The 25125-nt window shown below is 35.4% G+C and overlaps 1 protein-coding gene across 1 annotated transcript in view; it reads left to right on the top strand.

Annotated features, from left to right (window-relative positions):
* Positions 1-25125, top strand: part of mon2 (Mon2 homolog, regulator of endosome-to-Golgi trafficking) — a 749535-nt gene that overhangs the window by 577408 nt on the left and 147002 nt on the right. Inside the window, exons 27-29 of the mRNA XM_090397718.1 lie at positions 6928-7090; positions 11441-11584; positions 23778-23906. Coding sequence (XP_090253844.1) covers positions 6928-7090; positions 11441-11584; positions 23778-23906 — 436 coding nt within the window. The remainder of the gene's footprint in view (positions 1-6927; positions 7091-11440; positions 11585-23777; positions 23907-25125) is intronic.

Raw genomic sequence — 25125 nt, 5'->3', positions numbered from 1 at the left:
TTTTTTTTCGAATTTCCAGGCTTCTTGATGTTTGCCCTATGTAATTTAATCCACAGGAACATGGAATGTTGTATACACTGGTGTATTTGAAGAAGACATTAATGTCCTTTGGTGATCTTAAAATACGGTGTTGTAATAGGATGTTATTTAATAAACTTTTCCACTTCAATGCTAAATAAAAATTCTATAGCACAATCACTTATTTACTCGCTGCTTACAAAATCAACTTATTTAATTTCTAATCCACTCCCAAAGAGGTTAGTTAACCATGGCAAGTTAATTCACAAATTTTCAACCAATTACTAACATGCCAATTGACTCTCTTATAGACACATCTTATTACTATTAACTTAATTCGTATCAGTCCATCTATAACATATCTCCTAGATTACATAAGGGAATGCATAACAAAAGATTTAACAAACCTACAGAGGCTCTATGTCGCACCTCATCCATGGTCTTGCACTAAAGTCCCTATGCTTTTCCTTTCATCTTGGGCCTTAGGCTTCCTTCTGGAGTGTCTTGCTTCAGGGGCGTGTTGTCGTGATAGTATCAGGCTTTGGACTGCAATTTCTGGCACTTGAATAGCTCAGGCAAGAGGTATCAGCATATGGGCAAGTTCTCCAGCACTTGAAGTTCGCTCTGCGACTATTGGCTTAGGTAGATCTCCCGCTGCAATGACATCCAACCAAAACTGCCTCGGGTATTTACCTCGGCTGTTCTCATCATTCCCATTCTTCTCCTCTGGCGTGGACTCGCCGTAACATCAGTCCTCTGGATCCTACTCCCATTAGTTCTGCCTCTAACTGCCAATTATTCTGTAGATCTTCAATGCCTTTTTATTCCACCGTCTCCGGGGCCTTGCGTGAAGGGTTGAGACCCCCCCCCCCCCAAGAATTCGGCTTGACTCTTTGATCTTCTCTTTCAACCAACCCATTCTTTCTTCTCCTGGTATACTACACAAGTCTAATTAGAAGGACACTGGAACTACTTGTAAATTGTGCCATCCCTTTTAAGAGTGACCTTGACGGTGGGCATTGTTTACAAGCACTGTTTACAGAGCTTGTAAACAATGGTTTCAAAAGCATTTAGTTAAACAATAACATGTGGGTTGGAGTGACATAGCATCTTATGTTTCTTGCAAATTTTACCCATTCTTTGTTTACTATTTTCGACCTGATAAAATTTATCATAGAAGTATATATATTCTTTTATACACATTTATTTCTTTTTATACAAACTTTTTAGATGTGAGCTCTGTAAAAATTGATGTAAAATGCTCGCAAAATTTCAAGCTACATCGAATTTAAAGCGTATTGTCTTGCCAGGTTTGAGAGCAACTCTGATGTTGAAAGACAAGGCTTAAGGAGTTTGGCAATTTTTGTTGACACTGAGCCTGCATAAGGGATGACGATGGACGATGTATATTGCGTGACAGGAGGTTGCTTCTGTGGAGGGTTTCTATCAAGCATCTTTTTGATTTATATTTCTGGGTGACCGTTGTTTACTAGGGTCTGAGATATGAGAGTGAGTTCATCAAGGACATCTTTTTCTTCTGAGATAATGTTGGTTGCTCTATTCTTAAGCATATGTAATATGCTGAGTTTCTATGCAATTTGGTGAGTCGATGTGAAGTGCAGGTAACGTCCAGTGTGTGTGTGTGTGTGTGTGTGTGTGTGTGTGTTGGTTTTCGATAGATTGTGAACTGGATTTGTCCATTCTCTTGTTTCTTGATTAGTGTATCTAGAAAAGGCAATTGGCTATTCTTTTCAAGCTCTAACGTGAACTGTATTTTTTGGTGTATATATAAAAGGAATTTATGTAAGGAATTCAAATAAGGTTGTTTCTGTTCCTCTGGTCAACTAATAAAGCCAATAAAAAAGTTCCAGTTTAATATTTAAGAAGTGACCAAATACAACACAGAGATGAATATGTTTTCATTTTTGCACGGACTTATCGAGTAACCCTCGTATAAATGGTTACTATGAGAACTCTACTCTAGTCATCTGGAATTCGTCCCTTTGCCCAGGCCTTTTGAACTATGCAGTGCAGCCACTGTAAGACTTTTATACCTCCATACTTGAGCATTTCTGGTTGAATATCATCTCCTCCTGCTGCCTTTCCACATTTCAGGCCTTTGATGGCTTTTTCTACTTCAAGTATGGCTATGTATTCCTGACTGCATGCCTGTTGAGTGTTTTTTACCACTGTGCTATCACTGCTTGTTTCATTTAGCAATTTTTTGAAGCAATAATTTAGCAATAATTACTCCAAACTTCAAGGATATCTTTTTCTCCAGTTTTCATGCCATCTTTATCATCTCTAATTTCTTTTACAGACTCTTTCCTCCATTTCTGAGCTTCTTCAACAACCTCCAGAATATTTTGCCACTTTCCTGATATTTATTTTCTCCATTCTTACCAAAGTCTTCCCATGACTTTTGTTTAGCTAGTTTTACACAGTGTTTAGCTTTCTTAGATTTTTGTCTCTGTATTCTCTAAGAGTACAAGCTGACTTATTCATCAGGAACAGTTAATATGCTTTCTTCTTTTCCTTCACTGCCTCTTGTGTCCACCATGGAGTTCTGATTTTTCTATCCTTGCAGACAATCTCACTACATGCCTCTCTGGCTGAATCAATCTGGTTTTTTTCAAGGCTTGCCACTGAATCCCCAAGGTTTGGTCACTGTTCTCAAACCCTTTCATTTTTTCTTGAATAATGTTCGTTTAGTTTAGTCTTCAGTTCACATCTGAGAGCGACTTAACCTTTATTTACTTTAAAACTTTCTTACATGTTCTTCTTTTTAATATGAAATTCAATTTTATCCAGCTGAAGACTAAATGGTAATCACTTCCAATTTTAAATCGTCTGTATACTCTATTGCCCTGCATCAGTAAGAAAATATCACCATGAACAATAACATAGTCAGTGAGACTTCTTATTCCTTGCCTCTTCTCTTCACATGAATTTGTACACATTTTTATATTGGAACGTTGTGTTAATAATAACTATTTCGTGTCCTGAGCAGAAATTCAACACGTATTTGCCATTATTATTAGCTTTGCTCTTTTCTCCAAATTTTCCCAAAATATTTTTGTATGTCTGACAGTCATTTCCTACTCTGCTATTTAGATTCTCAACAATTACCAACTTTTTCTTAGTCATTGTGTCAGTTGCTTTCTCTAAAGCCTCAAAAATTTCCTCCCCTTCTACCTTAGTAGAATCTTCTGTGGGACTATAGGTACACATAAGTCTCATTGTCCAGTTCCCCATTCTGATATTTGCCCACATCACTCTACCTGGTATTGCCTGCTATTCAAGAAGATTAACCTTGTACATAGTGTTGAATACTATAGCTACTCCTTATTTTCCTTGATTGCCATTGTCTGAATATAACATCTTGTATTTATTGCTCAGAAAGATCTCGCCAGTTTTTGTCTTTTTTATTTCAGTCTCCCCTATTATGTCGATCTGGTACTTATCGCATTCCTCAGCTACTCCATTTCTTTGCCATTCAGGCTTTTTATGTTGATAGTACCAATGTTGAATTCTGATGTTGAATTGGGATGTGTGTTAGGATTTGTTCGAGTAGTTGACTTTTTGCTGTTTGCCCTGGTTCCTTATCGAAAATAACGGGGGCCTTGTTTAACCAAGCAACACCTCAGCTGGCATGAAATTCTGTCATGTTGTATCGTCATTTTATATTGTGGTTTAAGCCGATAAGAATGCAGTTTGGTAGGCTAAATCCCAAATTGCCAACTCATCCTCACATGTTCAGTATCCAGGTAGATACCTAACTGGGTGCACCACAAGAAGGTGAGGATTTTACAGATTAGAAGCTCTGGTCATTTCTCTGCATTCCTTTAAATGCCCTGTGTAGGTCTCCTCTCAGTTATAGAGCTTTGACCCTTAAGCATCCCATGATTGAGCTTTACAATCTCTTTTAAATGATTCTACTATTAGGAAAGTTGGATAGCAGAAAAATCAACATTTAAAGGAAAGCAATCAGATATGTTCAGAATAATTGGTGGTATTAGGATAGCAATAGAAACAGCAAATGAATTTAATAGAGTGAGGTAGAAAGGGTTTTAGCCATAAAATAACAAAAAATAAAAGATTCTAAGTGGGAAACTCACTTACATAGCATATCATGGCAATCATATGCATAGATGCTACTTTTGAAAAGAAGAGTCAAAGAATGTGAAATTGAGAACACTTAGATGCAGAGTACAGAATTTTGAGAAAAATGCAGAAATTATTGCTTTTAGGAAAAGTAAGTGCTAATTTTGCTGACTGTAAATGAACATTATTGACATTGGAACTAGAACCCCATGTATTTACAAAGTGAATCTAAAAATTTTGGGTTGGTTAGCATTTTTCTGCTTGTTATCTATTCTCTTTATCTGACTTTTCATGCTTATTCTAATGAAGTCGATGAGAGAGACATGGAATATACCATACTGAATTCTTTGTGAGTTCATACACATGGAGAATTTCAATCAAACTCTACTGCAGATTATAACCTCAGGTAGTACTTTCTTGATTGCCACTATTCAGAATCTCTTCATGTATACCTGGCAGAATATTATTATTATTCAGGCCTCCATGTAGTCAAAAGTCTCATCGTAGGAGGGCCTTCCTAAGAAACACAAAGTCTATCAAGACAGACTCATTGATGGGAGGTCCTCCCCCCAAGAAACACAAAGTCTATCATACCATTCCTTGAACTCATTGACCGTTCTTGCTCTCACGACTCCATCAGGCAATGCATTCCATGGTTCAACCACCCTCCATGCAAAGAAACCACTCCTCACCCTCTTTCTCACGGTTTCCTTTCGTAACTTCCAGGGATGGCCTCTTGTCATCACTCCTTCCCGCTGTTCAACCAAGCGAAAGAACTCCCCAGTGTCAACCCTGTAACCACCTCTCAACAGTTTAAAAGTCTCAATCATATCACCTCTCCTTCTTCTATCCACCAAACTCTGCAGTCCACATTCACTCAGCCAATCCTCATAATCAAAATTGTACAGTCCTGAAACCATCTTTGTCATCCATCTCTGTACCCTTTCCACAGTTAATTTATCCCCTTCAAATCCTGGGGACCAAATCTGAGAACAATAGTCCAAGTGTGGTCTGATCAGGGTCTTATACAACAGTGATGGCAAAATTATTTACTTGCTAACCTGCAATCTTAAAACATTGCATTAGTTTCCCTCCAGTATTATATCACTGCTAGTCTGCAGAACAACCATTTTTATGCTGTTCATTTGAAAAGAAGAAATTTTGAATATCTCTGTGATCATGCAACAATTGATAACTTGATAAAATGAATCAAAGTGCCCAGAGAAAAGCTTTTCAAAACACTACAATTGTGTATGGAGTGAATGGAACATTAGACAGAGTATGTATTTAAGCAGTCAGTCGACAATTAGAATGTATTGCTCTGTTTAATGTTCCATTCACTCCATTCAGAATGAAGCTGAAGTTTTGTGAAGCATAGTTCAGGCATAATGTCACTTTCTTTCATAATGTGATCTATATAAATGATGAATAGTGGAGATGATGTGTATCCTTGTCTTACTCTTGGTTTTACATCAAACCATCTTCCTCTATTTCACAAAACTTCAACTTCATTCTGAATGGGGATCCTATAGAATAACTAAAATATTTCAGCTATTTAAGCACAGTTTTTAGTGAAGATTTCAGATTAAATCTGGAAATAGACAACAGAATAAGCAGAGCTGATACAGTGGGTAGCCCAGCTGAATTAATTTATATGGAATGAGAGAATTTAGCAAAAACATCAAACTAACAGTATACAAGACAGTGTTCAAACCATTTTTAAGTTATGCATCTGAGAATTGGGTTAGGAATAAAACACTTTATTCCTAAAAACACTTTATTCCTATAAAACACTTTATCATAGACTAGACAAGGCAGAGACCACAGATATGAGGGTTCTGAGAAAAATTAGGAAAGTGAACAGATGGCATCAATTGCAGAATCATATCAAAAATGAAGATATTAGAAAGGAACTTGACACTATTAGCATTCAAGAATGTGTAAGCACAGCTAATCTAAGGTGGTATTGCCACTTAAATAGAATGGGTGAGGAAAGATTAGCAAAACAGTTGTTTGATGCCAAGAGGGCAGAGAAGAGACCCAGAGGAAGACCAAGGTCCAGGTGGGTTGATTCAGTCAGGACTGCCTTGGGGGGGGGAGAAAAAAAAGTTAGATATGACAGTATTGGAGTGCCTACAAGTAATAGACTAATTTGAAGGAAAATTGTTGATAGATTAATAATAATGTAAACTTAATCATGTAGTGCTGTCATAGTAACCTGAATACCCCAAGGGATATTCAGGTTACTATGGGTTACATATCAGGAAATTGATGATGATGAAATGAATCTCTGTAAATTAGTAGTAAATATTAGTTTTCATTGCTTGTAGATATTTATCTGAGTAGAGAAAGCTATTTGAGTTAGCTGCTCAATTTCAATTGTAGCAATAAAATCTGCCATTTTATTACGTTGTAAGCAATGCTAGAATCCACTTCTTTGGATATGGATTTTTATAATATTAAAGCAGAACATGAATAAATCCATTTGTAATGCTTTCTTATTGCTAGACTGAAAACATGTATACACTTGTATGTTTTCCTAGTGCCCATGCCTTGTGTAGAAAGCATGTCTGCTAGAGCAGTCTAAGGGTAACTGGCAAAAATGGAATGTATTTTAATAATTTTTGTTGTGATTTCATCTTGTAGGATTTAAGTTATTAAATTTTTAAATGCACAATGATATTTAAATTATTTAGAATCCCACCATAGTATTTTTGATCATTGACTATTTGCATAATGGATTACCATTTAGAAAAGTGAGTATATTACTGTTTAGTACAAATAAGTCAATTCTATTTTATATAGATTTATTGCAGGAGACCTTCAGAAATTAGCAACAGTTCTTCAGAATGCAGTTGCAGTTCCTGTTCACGGGGAAGTTTCTCCTTTCATACTTCCTTCATTAACAGAAGTGATATTAACGCCTCTTCAAGAGGCAGTTTTAAAAGCTATGGAAATTTTATATAAGGTAAATTAATGCTTTAACTGTCATTTCCTGTGTATTAAAAAAAAAAAAAAAAAAAAAAAAAATTCTGTGTATGTATCAATATTGAAAACCATTATACCCAATTTGCTGGCATTAAACAAGCTGAACATGTTTATTAAAATGCACATAAATGATGTGTGCTACCACTTTCAGATATCCAAGTCCATCCCTCTATCTGGCAAATCCTAGGTTACAGCTCCAGCAACTACTGTTCATTTCAGTGCTAAACTAAACTTTGATTCTTGATGTCATTGCAGGAATGGTGCTTATGCATTTTATGCAATTTAGTGTTCCAAGTGAGAAAATGCCAAAACTGAAATCTCCTCTCTCTCTCTCTCTCTCTCTCTCTCTCTCTCTCTCTCTCTCTCTCTCGTATAGTTCTTTGTTTTGATATAATAAATAATAATTGTTCTCTTTACTTAATGGGCACACTGTGTATGTTAATACCTACCATTATTTACATCAAAGTGGAACAATTCCAAAACTGAAAAAAAAAAAATTATTTTATTTATTTATTTTTTGTGATATGAATATCATTCAAGATGTGATGAAAACCCTATCATACATGAGTACATGAATAAGTAAATGTTTCTATTGGTGATTGTTTTTCATATTACTGGGATGTAGGATTATTTTCTTCATTAAGAAAGAACTGAATTTTTTTTTTTAATGTGAATTTCTGTCAGAATATGTGTTAAAGTGCTAAATAATCTAAGAACTTTGCTCTAGAGACCAAACATAGTACTCTTTTTTGAAGTCACTTGGTGGTGGTCTCACATTAGGCAATGAAAATAATCTACCAAGAACAAAACTTTAGCTTGATAATTCATGATTAATATTGTAATTTGTATATCCTGATTGTCTTCTACACACAAATGACCAGCATATTATAATTATATTTGAATTTTCTTGAAATGCAAATTGTAATATTTAGCTCTGTCATTCTCGGTCTCTGTTTTCTTGTTAGGAGATCATTCCAGTGTTTTATTTTATTGAACTCAACAAAATAAAATAGACTTTAACTAGGATATTTTAGAGTAAAGTTTCTATTCAGTTAAGCATGGTCTGAAATCAGTAATAGCTTTTCCCAAGGATGAATATGTATGGGAGGAAGAGGGAGAGTATAGAGTGAAATTAGAGGCTTGGTGTACTCTGAATACTATGGAAATAGTGGGAAAATGAAGAGAGAGAGAGAGAGAGGAAAACTGACACATAGTGAGCAACTAGAGAGGAAAATAGCGAAATATTTCGCAAAGCATGGAAGGTGGACCATGAGATGGCAGTTCAATATAGCATAACATATCTGATCAAATGCCATTGAATTGTTAGTGACCACATGAGTTTCTCCACATCTTTCATATTTTGTGCTCAGTGGTAGGTAATGTTGACTAAGAAATCTGCTGTAGAGTGTGGTAAAATCTATATTAGTGATTGATGATTTATGAGCCTCCATTGTATACAATGTAATGAAAGGTTTAAATCATGCTTAACAGTATTAAAAACACCAGATGAACAAAATCTTCTTCTTCTTCCTTGTGGACCCTGCACCTCACTTGGTGCAGGGGCCACTATTTACATGATGGGACTTTAAGCAACCCCAACTGGCCTGTCTCCGAGTCTGACGTTAAGGGGAAATGTATTTATGTCTGTAGATATATGTGTTCAAAGGGCCGGTTTGCCTGTTCTGAGGGACGAAAAACCTGAATTTCCAGATGAAAACACCCTCTACCTCCATATGAGACTGGCTAACTCACCTTTAGTCGAAAAGACCAGATAAAGGTTCCTCACGTCTTTGACGGGAATCAAACGCAGGTCTTTCTGACCAAACAGCTTTGTCTATACCAATTGAGCTATGGAGGCTCTCCAGATGAACAAAATAAATGTATTATTTGTTGAGTTGCTAATTGCTCAGCTCTGTAACTCCTGTTTCCATAACTCCTGTTACGGAAACAAAACATCTCCTCAGTCAGCTCCATTTCTTTGCCATTCAGGCTTCTTATGTTGAGATTATTGATCTTGAACTCTGGTGATGTTGAGTTGGGGTATGTTTCAGGATTTGTTCCAGTAGCTAACTTTCCTCTGTTTGCCCTGGTTCCCTAGCAAAAACAATGGGGGGGGGGTCTTGCTTAACCGAGGAATGCCACAGCCAGCATGAAATTCTCTGATGTTGTGCCATCATTTTATTTGTGGTTTAAGCCAATAAGAATAGAATTTGGTTGGCTAAATACATATTGCCAGCTCATCATCATTCGTTCAGTATCCAGGTAGATACCTAACAGGGTGCACCGCGAGAAGGTGAGGATTGGACATTAGGTGTCAGAAGCCCTGGTCGGTTCTCCTCATTCCTTTAAAGGCTGTTTGGAGGTTTGCTCTCATTTATATAGCTTTGACCCTTAAACATCCCTTAGAAGAGGATCAGTATTATGCAAATCTTGATTGCTGATTTGCAGGTAGCTTAAGAATGAAAGTGATTTCTAAGATGTGGAATATGGCATTCGTTATGTATGAATAATGATACTACTCACAGCAATGCTGAATCTAATCATTAGTTATTTAGCTAATAAATTTTCCATGTTAGTTCACCAGTGAGCTTTAAATATGAAAAGAATATATTTTACCATATTCATTCATTCTTGCTGTAGTTGGAGTATTGGAATACACTGGTGTCCAAAAGCTAAGGATGAACTACACGAAAAAATTTTCATGACTACAGCCAAATGTTGACATAAATTTATTGTCAGCATACTAAAAAATTATATTACACAAAAAATTTGTTATAAATTTTGTACAAATTAAATTGCAATATGTTTTTTGTCAAGTTACAAATTTCCTAAGGGTGTAGTTAAGGAATTAATGTATAATGCTTACAAAAAACTATAGAAAGAAATGTCAGTATGGAATATGTCTACTCCTAAACTGCAGTGCAGCTCTCTCAGTGTCATACCATGCTTAGCACCATGAGATTCAGTTCTTGAGGGAAACTGTCCCACTCTGACTTCAGATCTAGGATAAGGCCTAGTTTCTTTTCTGGAGGGGAATTTCAAGCAGCAATTCATATCCCTACTGCGTCCCAAACATGTTCTATGGGATTGAGATTTGGGGAGTGTGCTGGCCACTCGATTCAATTAATATCCTCAGTCTCCAGAAATATCTCCACTGATCGTGTATGAGGTGGTGTGGCATTGTCATCCATAAAAATGAATTCTTTGCTTACAGCACCATGGAACAATTGAACATGACATTGAAAAACTTCATTGCAATATTGTTCACCAGTCATATACTTATACTTATTGGATGTAGCTCGCTGCATCCATTAAGTATAATGCCTCCCCACACCATGATCCCCCACACACACAGCCATATCTCTTTCAAAAGCATTTTTGTGATGGTAAGCAATACCGCTTTTACACCAGATGAAGTGTCATCTGGAATCGGAGGAAAGACTAAAACTACTCTCATCTGTAAAAAGCACATTAGCTCATTAAAAAAAAGGGATGCAGATTACAGGCCTTTTGGCATATAGGCCTACTTGTCACAAACATCTTGCCACAGTTTCTCAAGATATCTGCATACCTGTGCTTGAATGGAGTTGACTTGCTAGTTGATCTGCCATGGTGCATCGATTATGTTTTGCTGTTATATCCAAAAATCTGTCTTCATGCTCCATTGTAGAGCGAAGGCAACCTCTTAGCAAATGTCTGGAACACATTCCATTGGTTTGAAACGCTACCCAGAGCCTGGATACGACGCTATGTCAAATTCCAAACTCTCTGGCAATATCGGTAATTCTGCAGCCTTATTCAAGCTTTCCAATAATTCTTTCCCATATGGAATCATCTAGATGATGTCTTTGAGACATTGCAAGAAATTTTGAATGTGTACCTGCTTTCTACTCAAAATCATTAGTTTTACAAATTTCCACAAGATGATTCATCTGAATTTGTGGTCGTAATCTTCAGAAATAGTGTTTGTCCTTAGGTTTTTGGATGCCAGTGTAGTTTGTTATAGTGATAGTTTAGTCCAAACTTTTGGTCAGGACTTTTCAGTAGTTTCTTATAGCAACATTTTTAGTGAGTTGATTGTATGATGAATCCACATACAAGGAGGTACCTTTAGTGGGAATCTTCTGTATTAATCAAAAATTCAAACTGTATCAAACATTATTCAAAACTGAACTAACTAGTAATACCTTTACTTTTTTTTTTTGTCATTAAATAATTTATACTGTGCAAAATGAATATGTCTGATAATTGTTTAACCTACCAGTTCTAATGTTTTTTGAGATAGAATGCGCTCAGATTTTAACAGTAGTATTAATAAACTCATTTTTAGGAAGCATTGGATGGAAGTGAAAATTTACAGGCTATGATCCCTGCTATTTTTAGTCAATTATTAGTGTTTACTTGTTATGCATGTAATGCACCACCATATGGCAAGTTGAGAATAAGACCTATGGGTAGCATAAAGCAAGTCATAGTAAGTACCATCATCGATATATATATATATTTTTTTTTTTTCTTTTTTGTTTGTTTAAGTTACAATTTGTTACTCTTTTTCTTTTTATCAATTATGCTAATATTTTATAAACATGTTCATGATGGACACTTGACATTTCGCAAGAGTGATGAAATTGACATATTTATATCTTTTCAAAATTAAATATAACTTTTATTGATCAAGTAAAATAAGTGCAAAAACTGCTATGTGTTCAACTCCTAAATATATAGAACTGAATGGCTTTGAACACAAATATTGAGCATGCTAACAGCAAAAATATCATACATGATATGCTTACACAAATAATATTTTTATCATTATATTTTTTTTCAAATGAAGAGAGAGAGAACTTGCAAATAATAAATATCATATTGCTCTTATCTAAAATTGCTATTTTTTTCTTTTTTCTTCCATTCATTATTTCACTATTTGAGTACATCCAGAAAATGAAATTATCAGTTTTTTACAGCAAAATAATGACTTACTCCTATAAGGCTTCATTGTCAAAAAGGTCTTCATCGATAGTTGTCTTTCTTAGACAACACATTTACCTTCTCTCTTGTAATGCTGGCTGGCTCTGTTTTCTGGAAACTTCCCCTGCACTGATAAACAAACACATACATTATGATTCTACTCATCACTGTCCCACCCAAAAAATAGATATTGTTGCCATGTTTCAGCATAAAATATGCAAACATGCGGGTAGAGAGAAGACATGAGAAATAAGAAAACTCTAACTATCTTATTGTTGAATAGCCATATCTTTATGCTGGTTCAGAGCACAAGAATGCACAGGCGATTTGAAATAGGAAGTGATCACCCATTTAGTTTTGAGGAGGATAAAATTGTTATTAGTAGATACCTCAAAGAGTCAAGGACTTATTGTTACATCCCCCTTTTTCTATTGTTGTGTCTATTTTATGGTCAAATTATGTCTCTTCCTTCCCTTATCTCACTTCTTTTATATGCTCTAATCTTTACTCTTAACTTGGGGCCATATTTTACTATAAGGATATGGATCCTGGGTTGAAAGCAAAGAGATTCCCACCAGACAATGGCAATTCCTTTGTTTCTGAGCTAATGCTGGTTCTTTCTTCAGACTCGGGGAAAATTTCTATTTTGCTGCACCACCCTAAGTTCTAGATTTTCAAACAGTGAAGAATCAAAGAACCAGTACCGAGCTCTGAACTGTATCCTTAATTTCTGAACCTTATATAAAATAACTCAAGTCTCAAATTTATCCCTATCTCAGTCTACAGTCGTGACCTCCCTTCCAAAATGCCTTCCGCTGTGGTTCGATTTTTCTGGGGGGGGGGGGGGGGGAATGCAGTAGAAAATGATCTCAGGCAAGGCAGTTGTTAAATCAAAAGAAAACATTTAATTATGCACTAAACAAATTACAAGTCACGGATGACTCAGACATACGTTTACTTCAATATCAGTTTCAGATAAATCATAAGCACACAATCTCTCTAATTCTATCTTAACAAGCCTAGGTATCAGTTCCACATGGCACTCGAACAAAGGTGAAACAAAGGCTAATGACTCAACTCTAATAAGGTTAACTCTGTCATGCACTAACTTCAATGTCAATTTCAGATAAAATATACACACTCAATTTCTCTAATTCTACCTTAACAAGCACAGGTATCAAATCCACATAACACTCAAACAAAAGTAATACTGACACAATTCTACTAAGGTTATGCACTTCACAGACGTTTAGGACATGCTCTAATTTCTACATTCATGTCTTGGAATTTAGTCTGTCTTCCTAAACTAGGTTTCTAGAGTCCTTACGTGAAATCACAATATTCTAGACTTAAACATTCTATTAAAAGTTACAATCACTCTTTCTGCACACTTTCATTGAACAAAGAAAAGGTTTCTACGTTACCACCCAGTTGGGAACTGCTGGAAAATCATACCCATCTCGATACAGCTTCACCTTCAGATTTGTTCCTGGTTCCGTTCGACCTGCTGTTTCCTTCTCGTCAAATTCAGGCTAGATGAATCTCGGACACTGAAGACACGTGCTCACCATTCACTGGTCGCCAGGTTTAAGTTTAAGAAAGCTCGGCTGTCTATGCTGAATACCAGACCTCAGCTCCGCTGGACGAACTGTCTATCAGCAGATTCTCAAGGAACTGCTCGGCATTCTTTCCTTACTTGTAGCTCAATGCTTCATCTAAGAAACCGGGACGAACATCGGGGCACAGAGAGTATGACTCCCACAAGAGCAGACGAGTGACTGTCAAGGGACTCTGGCAGAGGATCCAACAAACGAGAGAAAAAGGCCCCGGTCCGGCGCTGCGTTGCATTTTTAAACTACACTTCCGTACTACATCATATCCTTTTCCTTCCTTGCTCACTTCAAAGTATAACTCCCTTCACTAGCACCACATTCTCCCCTAGTAATCTCTTTGGTGGTGGTGGGGGGGGGGGTAGTCACGTGCCTTCCCTTCATGGTCAACGTGCATTGCCTCTAGCAATCGATCTTTGATCTGTTAGACCTTCAGACTCAGTAGTGCACAAACACTCATGCTATTTTTAGCAAAGCTTAGGCAGTGGATTTAATCACAACAAAATACATTATAATATTAAGGGAAAAATAATAGAATTCTAAATTACTAATTTGTCTGGCACCTTTACATTTTACCTGCTTGACATATCAGTATGTGCAAGGTTTTAAAATGCATGTTAAGCTCTGAAGATATAAGTTAACCACTTTTAGTTTTATTCAGAAGTTAACATTATTGAGGGATGCCAGATGCATTCACTTCAAGAGGCCAACTTTCATTAACTTAACTGCCACAGATGCCCCTTGTCCTCTCACCAACTTTCATTTAATAAAAAATTTCATCATCCCATATCCTAGAACACCATTCCAGAAGGTTGTAGATCGACATACCATCGGTATCTCCTCATACTCTACATTCCATTATCCCAGTATCATCTTTGTAACTCTTCTTTGCACCCACTTCAACCCAGGAGACGATATCCATGACCTTTCCAGTGTATTCAAATCATTCTGTATCAGTAGCATTCCTGATTATAATGCTGATCTTTGCATCATGAGTAGTTGAAGAACATCTGACATATTTTTTCCAACATCATTAATGTATAGATTGAACAACAATGGTCCAAGGACTAATCCCACACCACTGATCACCTTAAATCTGGCAGATTTGTTCCTTCTCCTATATACTACTTTCTGATACACATCAGCTACCTGCTTATCCAAGTTTATATTCCAATCCTAGTTTATGCAACAACCTATCATGTGGTATCTATCAAATGCCTGAGCAAAGTCCAACAGCATCATTCTTTAAAGAAACCTGTGGCATAACTATAAACAACAAATTACATGATAACTACAGTAATTAACTTTAATGAAAGTACAGATATTTCATACTGAAAATAACAGTACATCATCAATGTGTAGAAACAAGCAAATTAACATCTCTACTGGCTGTGGAGGATGAAATAGTGAGACCAGTTGCACTTCTTATCCATGTTAATAAATAGGTGTTACAGAATCGTATCCAGATTTTGCTATACATTAATAGACGTCATGGCCGGTTGGGGTGTTAACAGGGCCAGTGCTCCCATTTAGGCAAACTAGGCAACCAACCTAGCCTTCAAGCCATGAAGGGGCACAAAACTTCAAGTTATGCTTTATTCATACTATACTAAAATATCAAAATTAAATAGTGATATATGATTTAGGTATTGATTCTTTTTCCTTATCCCTCACACAGTCACACATCACACTATTTTACTATTTAACTCTTGGTTCTTTTTTGTTCCTTACCTAAATGATTTGCGCTTACTGCTATTTAAAATTCAGTTAAGATAAATATTTTAAAACGTTAACATTTTAAAATATTAAATTTCGTTATTTTATAACTTTTTTTTTTTCTTGTAAATGAATTATAACAGAGAATTTTCAAATTAATTAAAAGAGAAAATAAAAAAAGCCCTATTAATTTGCGTATTAATTTAACCTGAAAGACAATTTTATTTTGTTTAATGTCAATTAGAAACATTTTAGTTTATGAAATAAGGGGCACACTTGTAAACTTTGCCTAGGGCGCAAAATAACCTGGCACCGACAGTGGGTGTTAAAGAACTGGAATACAAGATACATGCAAGAATCAGTTTACTAATTAAAAACAGTTGCCTTGAGCCAGAAATTAATATATTAATAAATAAAATTAATATATTAATAAATAATATTAAAACTATTTTTGTTTACATAAAACGAGAATCTCCCAACTTTTCAGAGAAGGAGAGAGATGACACTAAACACACTGGATGCTGTGTTTAGTGTCAGTGCTATGACAGACTTTTGAGGTTTCACATATTCAATGTAATATTGATGTCCATTCTTTGGATAGACAGAACAGCCTGTCTATCCAAAAGAGATGAAATCTTTTGTTGATAAGAAAATGTGTTAATAAGATGATACTTCTTCAAATCTGTCAATAGATTCAGGATACTAGAAATATCAGGGATTGAAACCCTGTGGTCCGCTGAAGCATCCTTACGCGTTGGAACATTGGAGTCAATTATCTGCTGGATTTGATGAAGGTTGCAACCAGTTATATAATTAAGTTATATATAATTTAATATAATAATTTAGAATATATAATTCAATTAAAGACTTGATAATACCAATTTTTTGAGAGGTGTGATGAGCAGAATTTTGATGAATGTATCTGCCAGTAAAGGTAGGTTTTTGATAGGCTGGTTGACAAAGTACTGGAGGTGTGAGTATGAAGGATGTCCAGGAATGGCAAACTATCAGCATTTTCTCTTTCTGTGATGAATTGAATGCATATGTGAATATTGAGCCATTGTAAGAAAGTTGTAAGCTCATTTTCAGAATGGGGCCAAACAGCAGAAACATCATCAGCGTAATGAAACCAAAGAGGGTGTTGGGAATTAATGAATGAAAACAAGGTGGAGACGGAGTGCTACCAATGGTAGTGCCTTCAACCGTCTATAGATCTTGCTTTTCCATCTGAAATATGCTCATTATATAACAAAGTCAAAAATCTACACAATATCAGGAGGGAAGTTATTATAATTGACTTCAAAACACATATTCTTGCAGATATGTATAATTGTATGCATTATGGGAAGGGTCTCTACCAGTTTCGACCTTTATATGACTTCTGCATTACTTCAACCTTAACATCACCTCTGGGTTTGGCTCCCACTGATGAGACTTCCATAAAAGTTGAAACCAGTGTAAAATTTCTCGCGATTCATTAAATTAATTAACTCATTGAGTTCGATTTTACAGAGGTTTCCAAACACACATAAAATGGAATTTTTGTGGTAATTAAATAACTGTAATAAATTTTCTGTAAAATGCATGAAATAATTTCCATTAAGTTGTATGTAAAATGGAAAAGAGGGGATTAACAGAGATTAGAACGATGACTAAGCAAAAACAAACATTCGCAAAGTCTTGTGAACATAAAAATATGCACCCATGATAGAGACACACAAGCAGAGGGAGCTGAAGTGATGTCATCATGCTGGCAGGTAATCCTGGAAACTATAACGTAGTAGCAAAGGATTAGTGAAGATATAAAAGAGCACTGAGACGGGCTAGCAAGGCACTCAATTTTTAGAACCTTTTGCATGTTTCCTTTTGGAAACTTTTGGCGGAGTTCCATATGTGTGGAGGCAAGACTGTTATCGAATGGAGCTCCTGTTTGAATGCATGGACATGCAAGGAGAGTGCTACTACCCACATTCATAACAGAGTCTTCAGCAGTTCCTTTCCAGTTATCGATGGGAAATCGCAGCAGCAGTACCGATGGAAGAATCACTCTGACCTTGTCCAGCAATTTCCAGCGCAAGAACCGCCACATTGTCCAAGCAGCAATCGTAACCCATGATGAGGATGTATCTGAAGTTTCGTTCAGTTGTCTAAACTGTGTATGTGAAAGGTTACTGTAAGTAAGCACATTTTGTTAATGTTTTTGAATAATACAATTAGAATTAGTAAGTATAATGAAGGTGCTTACAGGTATTTGTTAGTGAAATATTAAATAATGAGTTATGGTTACAAAAGGGTAAATTGATTGTAAATTTGTACATATAATGGAAGGAATTAAGTTAAGATGTAACCTAGGGAATAACTACATTCTTATTATAGATGGGTTAGCATTGTGATGAGAATATGTAATTGTTATGTGTAAAGCTATTAAAATATATGTTGTAGCTACTGTGTACTTGAATTGGCTGAGAGAGACTTTCTCTCCCTTTAGATGTGTATATTGTACTTTCTTACTAGCTTAAAATAAAATGTTTTGTTTGTTTAACTACCTTGCCTGATCAATTGCCAATGCACTGCCTCTAAAAATCTAGCAAACCTGCGTGCTCTTTAGAATGAGAATCGTCACGACTTGCTATAGCAAATTATGTGTATTAACTATGATCCTGCCTGTGTTTCTTACCTTAATTCTCAAACTACACAAAATTCAATTAGAATGGAGCAAACTACACAGTCATTAATCAAAATAAATTTTTCTGATTGATTAGTGCGAGAATTGGCAACCTGTATATCGTAGATAGGCTGATAACTTAAGGTCTGTTTACTAGCATTGGGAACAGGGAATAAGATTAAGTAGGATTAACAGTGAGATATATGTTAAGCAGATTAAAGTTAAATTATGGGTAAAGCAGCATAGAGTTAGTTATGACATCAGGTGCTGGGAGCACAGTTGAATTTAAGATACAAGACAATATCAAAATTAAAGATATAACGAAGGCACAGACAAACCAGAGAAATATTACAATGTCACAGTCAACAACCATAAAATATTTCACCAGTCTAGGTAGTGACCCTTCCCATAATGCAGAGCATTATACATGTCTGCAAGGATATGGGATACAGGGCAGGTGATGTGAAGTCATTACCCTCTATATACAAGTTGCCCCAGTCCTGAAAATAATTCAGAGGCAAACTTTGTTCGCTTACACTTGGATAAAGGATTAAGTCAAGTAATCATTGTCAAAAAAGTCTTTTTTGGCAATGAGCCAATAAGGTCACAGTAGGATTCAGCCATTGATGTCATGTATTGGAGCTGAGAGGAGGACATTTGTCAGTGTGTTATGTGATTGCTATCAAGTTGGTTGGTTTTTTTGTATTCTTTCATTTAGTGAGCTTGTAAAACATAATAAAATTAAAGAAATGGCACAAAGAATTGACTGGTCACCCAGAAAGCGATGTAAAATAGTACTATTAAGTGAACAAGGCTACAGTTATGAAGAAATTAGAAGAACAATTGGTCCAAACTTCACCAAAGGTGGCATTTCTAAATTTTTGAAGAGGTATAAGGAGACTCAGTCACTACAAAACCAGACTGGTAAAGGCAGGAAAAGATGTACAACAGCAAGTGATGATAGAAGAATTGAGAGACTGTGCCTATGTGACAGAAGAAAATCATCTGGGTGTATACAAGATGAAATGGCACAATGCAATGTGAAGTTGAGTGCAACGACTGTTCGGTGCAGACTGCAGGAATTTGGTCTGAATGCTAGAATTCCACGAAAAGAGCCATTTTTATCTCTCAAACAAAGGTTGAAAAGATTAAACTAGGCTAAAACCCATGTTAACTGTTCAGCGGAACAATGGGACAGTGTTATTTGGAGTTATGAGACCAAAATCTTCCTGTTTGGTGGTGATGGCATAAAATACATATGGAGAAGAATTGAAGAAGATTTGCATCCTGATCGCATTACACCTACTGTAAAACACCCACTTAGTGTTATGATCTGGGGTTGTATGACATCAAAAGGTGTGGGCAGAATTTGCATGATTAATGGGAATATAAATGCCCCAAAATACATAAATGAAATACTTGAGCCCAAACTGAAGCCTTCCGCAGATGATCTTTTCCAAGATAATGAAACATTTATATTTCTACAGGATTCAGCTCCATGTCATGTTGCTGCTGTGTGCAAAAAGTGCTTTCAAGATAATCATATTCTACTGCTGGAATGGCTTGGGAATAGCCCAGACCTTAACCCAATCGAAAATCTATGGAGCCGACTAAAGAAACTTGTTAGATGTGTTTCACTTTTCTTCTTTATAACTGCTGTTCTAATAAAAAATCCTTCATAAAAGGTATTGCATTACATTCTTGATTAAATTATCTTTCCACTGATATATAATTTTATGGTATTACTCAAAAAAAAAAGTGGCATTATGACCATCAAACCTCAGAAATACACTTTTTCCAAAAGGTTTCCACAATTTTGGCCACTAGTGTGTGTGTGTGTGCAAAGTATATAATTTCTTGGTATCTTCAATTTATAGTTTAACCAAGTAGAAAAACTTCCAGCAACTATTTCTAATTTAAAGTATTTTAATAATAAGGTGTGACACCTTTTGGCAACTCATATATGAAAATATGACTTCTGCATCACTTCAACCTGGCTATTACTCGGGAGGACGAAATTTCAATCGACCGTGAGATGCGGTGATTGATTCATTCAATCCAATACCCTTGGAGGGTAATGGATGGCAATGCTGTAGCCAATGAAGTTCTAACTGAGGCTCAGCTATTGCTGTTACCCTCCTGCCACGATCAGAGCTTTACTTGCTCAATAACACCTTATCCTTACACTGTCCTCTACAGATAACGGGGAAGATGAAAAGCATTCTTGCTTCGCCCTTTAAGCCAGTCCTTATAAGGACTGGCTATTACTTATGGGTCTGGCTTCCACTGAAGGGTAAAGGTTGAAACTGGTCTGGGTAATTTCCCTTCCCACTGCAAGTTACTGGACAATATATACATGCTAACTCATATCACTACTCTTTGCAAAAACTTGAAGTCATTAATAATAAAATTAGTTTAATCCTTTTTCCAAGTGTGAGCAAACAAAGTTTGAGCCTGAAAGTATCTTCAGGACTGGGGTCAGGTGGTACAACACCAGGGAAACTCGTTGCAAGGGTGGAGCAAGCTACTAACACTCCTATCTCAGTATCTCCTATAATGCAAAACACATCTCCTTGCGGATATGTCTAATGTTATGCATTAAGGGCATGCATAAAGTTTATTTTTCACTTTCAACATCTTTCTCTAAATCCAGAGTAATTTATTAAAAAAGGGTGGCACACCATTTGGCAACTCCTATAGGTAGAGATGACCTGCTAATGCTTCTGCCTGGTATCTCCACTTGGGCCTGGCTCCCACTGAAGAGACCTCAATAAAGGTCGAAGCTAGTCTGGGTAGTGGCCCTTCTCTTAATGCCTAACATTAGACATATCCGCAAGGAGATGTGTTTTGCATTATAGGAGATACTGAGATAGGAGTGTTGGTAGCTTGCTCCACCCTTGCAACGAGTTGTCCTGGTGTTGTACCACCTGACCCCAGTCCCGAAGATACTTTCAGGCGCAAACTTTGTTTGCTCACACTTGGATAAAGGATTAAACTAATTTTATTATACTCTAACCAAGTGAAAAATAAACTTTCAACATCTTTCTCTTGAAGTCATTAACATCCTCAAAAACAGAGCTATAACAATTTGCTCTAATGAACAAGCTGTTAAACAAGAATTACAAATTATTAGCAATGCATTTATAAATAATGGCTATAGGAGAAATACTATTAATAAACTTCTTCATTAAATTTCATCAAAATATAATATAGATTACAGTGAAACCATAGCTATTCCATACATTAAAGTATTATCAGAAAAAAATAATAGAATTTTGCATCATTATAATCTTAATTCCACTTTTAAACCACCTATAAAACTAAAAAACATATTCAACTCCTTAAAGGATCCTCTCCCCTATTGGCTCACCCTGAAGTTTATTGTATCTATTGTAACTTACCTTATATTGGGGAAACTGGTCATACAATTCCTATTCGTAAAATAGAACAGAATCGACACATTAAATTTAACAATTTTGGTGAAGTAGATCTCTCAGATCATGCTCTTAACACCCTACACCAAATTGATTGGAAAAGTACTTGTTCTTTACATCAAAAGAACAAAAACCCGGTATGAACGGAAATTTAAATAAGCCTGTGAAATTTTGATTAACAGACCTAATCTTAATGATAATGGTGGCATAAAAATCCCAAGAATTTGGATTTCACACATTCAGCTCACTTAGTTCAAGTTTTCTAGCAAACCCTGACTTTAGAACTCTAAGCAATTTTTCAGCTTTTATTGGCTACCATCCATACTTGTTTTAATTTATGTGTATACTTATATGATTATAAGAACATGGAAGATGAATGTCATAAAGGTGATAAAATGTTTCAAAAGCTGTTGAAAACACTCAGAAAATGGCAAAAATGTTCTGTGCTATATTGTAAACAGAACCAAATGATAAAGGTGACAGAATATCTAACTTCAGTTTTAATGTTTGAAGTAATTACTTTGAAAGATTGTTAAATGAGATTAGTACTGACTGAACAGGGATGGAAAGTTTTCAAGAGTATTAGCCTACACACAGCAAATGCTGTGTGTGTAGGCTAATACTCTTGAAATGAGTATGGGCGTGACCTGTTGTGTGTTGATAAAAAAAAATAGGAATGTGGTCATGAGTGTATGTCGATATTTAAGGTAGAAGAAAGCCACAAAAACTCGAATGTCAACTGTATGAGCCACCTCTTCCTTAGGATTCTTGTAGTGTAAGTTTACAACCTGACACTCTCACAGCTGCACATAAGAAGATAACTAACTTGTTTACAGCAGTTATAATTTGTTGTATTTGAATTTCCATTTCTTATTTTTGTATATTGAGGATAGTATGTGATACACAGACCAAAAGATGAATATTCTGAGTATAATCTTATTAAAATATCTTTAATGTAATTACTTCTGTTCTCTTATTTCAGTGGATGATTTTGACTCAAAATGCATAAATGTTAAGATATAAAAAGTTTGGCAGACTGTGTAATTCAGGAAGCCCGGTTAGAAGGTCATGTTCCAAATGGATAGTGTCTTAATAGTACCCATCTACTAAAAATAAAATTTAATGTCTGCTACAGAGGTATTTTCCCTACTTAGCATACTAGACAAAATTTTTGCAATAATACTTCCAAAAATCTTGTGAAAGAACAATTTGGATTCATGCCAAATAGAGATTTCAAGGTCAGATTTTTTACTTTATGATACAAGTTGAGAAATCTTGAAAATATAACAAGGATCTATATTTAAGAAATTTGAAAGATCAAAGGAATGTAAGAAGATCAAGAAGTTTTATAGATTCAAATAAGGCATATAATAAGATACTAACAGTAAAAAAAAAGCTGTTGCCCAGTTATAGTGTAAGTAGGGTGTTATGCAGGTCAGTATATATGGTGTCTCCTAAGTTCGAGAGAGGCAGTATCAGACTGCATACCCAGGATCAGCAGGATAGACCAAGTAGGGATTAAATGAATGAATAATAACATAAAGCAGGAGTTGCTAAAAAAAAAAAAAAAAAAAAAAAAGCATTGTGTAAGGAATATAAACAAAAAAAAGTTATCAGCATGCTCATGAACAATACAAAGCATTGGCAAGAAGGGACTAGTATCATAAGGAAGGCTAAATCAGATTATGAGGGAAAATTAGCTATGCAGGCTAAAGTAAATCCAAAAGTGATTTGGTGATAAGGTGTCACACCTTATTATTAAAATACTCTGGATTAGAGATAGTTGTTGGAAGATTTTCCACTTGGTTATACTATAAATTAAAGATATCAAGAAATTATATACTTGGTTTAATCCTTTATCCAAGTATAAGCAAACAAGTTTGCACCTGAACTATTTTCAGGACTGGGGCAACTCATATATAGAAGCTTATGACTTCACATCACTTGCCTTACTATCCAACAACTATCTCTAATGCAGTTATTATGCATAATATGCTGGTCTCATGTTCTTAGTTGTCTCAGCCATAGTTCCAACCAAGAACCAAGCCAAACTAAATGGAATCATTCCCAGTGATGTCAGACTATTGTATCATTTCTGTATTAAGTGAGCATTTGTGATTACAAGAGCATTTAAGTAAACAGCAACCTGTTAGATATATTTGTCTCTCTCTCTCTCTCTCTCTCTCTCTATATATATATATATATATATATTCCTTTAATATTTTAGTTATAATTTTTTGTTCCCCCCTTATCTAATTTATGCTTACATTTCAGACCGATTGGGTAACAATGAATTTTGTTCCTTTTGGAGAAAAAGCACTGGAGATGGTGGTTATTCTATATCAGCAAACTGCCAAAAAACAAAATGTGATACAAAATCAAGTCCTTCATTCCATTATCAGAGTATGTGTCATAATTTTTTTGCTTGTGTCATATAATTTTTTGCTTTTTTCTGAATAAGCAGTTTGTTAACATTTGACATTTTAATGTTGCAGTAAATATTTTAAATAAATGAGGGGGAGTTTGATTTTTGAACTTAGGTAAACAAAAAACAACATTATATTATTAGTGTGTTATTTCAGAAGATATCTGTTTAGGTTAAACTTAGTTAATATAATGTTGTTTTTTGAACTTAGGTAAACAAAAAACAACATTATATTATTAGTGTGTTATTTCAGAAGATATCTGTTTAGGTTAAACTTAATGTTGGATGCAAATGCAACTGTACTGGTAGCCATGACAAAACTTTGCTCTTGTGCATAGTACACAGAATTTTCCTAAAGTTGGAGATTCATATGTTCTAATCTCCCCCCAAAGGGTGGAGATTTTTAGTTTTCTTGAAATTAATTTTATATTAATAAGGTATAAGATAGTTCCAAAAATTATGCACTGAAAAAATCCATCAGAATTGTAGTCGTAAAGCAGTATGCTGATTGCCAGTTTACTGATTACTAATTCTCTAGCAAAGAGAATCGGTAACACATTAATAGTATGCTACTACTACTACTACTACTATCCTGACACCATTTAAGAAAGGCTGATCTTCTTTATGCTAACAGCCTAGTTTCAGTTTGCTTTTACAACATTGCTTTTTTTTCTTTTATTTTTTTTTTTAATATCTTCTCTGTGTAGAACAGTCAGCTATGTAGCTGGGCTTAGGTGTTGGCAGCAGTTATTCATAATGTAAACCTATTTAATAGTATTAAATCATGCCACAGTATAAGAACAAAATAAATTGTGCAGTTTATTACAGCTGTGTAGAAGGAAAGGATTAAATTTTTTGGATGTGTAGAGTGAGTTTGAGGAAAGAATGGATTTATATAAGAGGGGTGGCCTACACTTGAATGAGTTTGGGTATGAGGTGCCTTGAGAAATTATTAATTAGTATTAGACCTAACAGAGTCAGGGAAACTGAATTATGATGGGAAGAATGGTGAGAATCTGTGTGTAAGAGTAACAATGTTATGTAACTGTATAAATGATGGGAATGGACATTATCACAGAAATGATTATGAGAAGAAAATGATTTTGTGCGCATCCAGTTCGATTTTATCAAGCATGTGCAAAAATGTCTGCATAAATAAGACAGAAGAAAAAGAACATATCTACAAATTGTCCATTT

This window comes from Typopeltis vanoorti, chromosome 1 (genome assembly GCF_054136105.1).
Source record: "Typopeltis vanoorti isolate ZY-2024b chromosome 1, IOZ_Tvanoo_1.0, whole genome shotgun sequence".
Lineage (NCBI taxonomy): Eukaryota > Metazoa > Arthropoda > Arachnida > Uropygi > Thelyphonidae > Typopeltis > Typopeltis vanoorti.
This window is presented reverse-complemented; position numbering and strand designations above follow the sequence as displayed.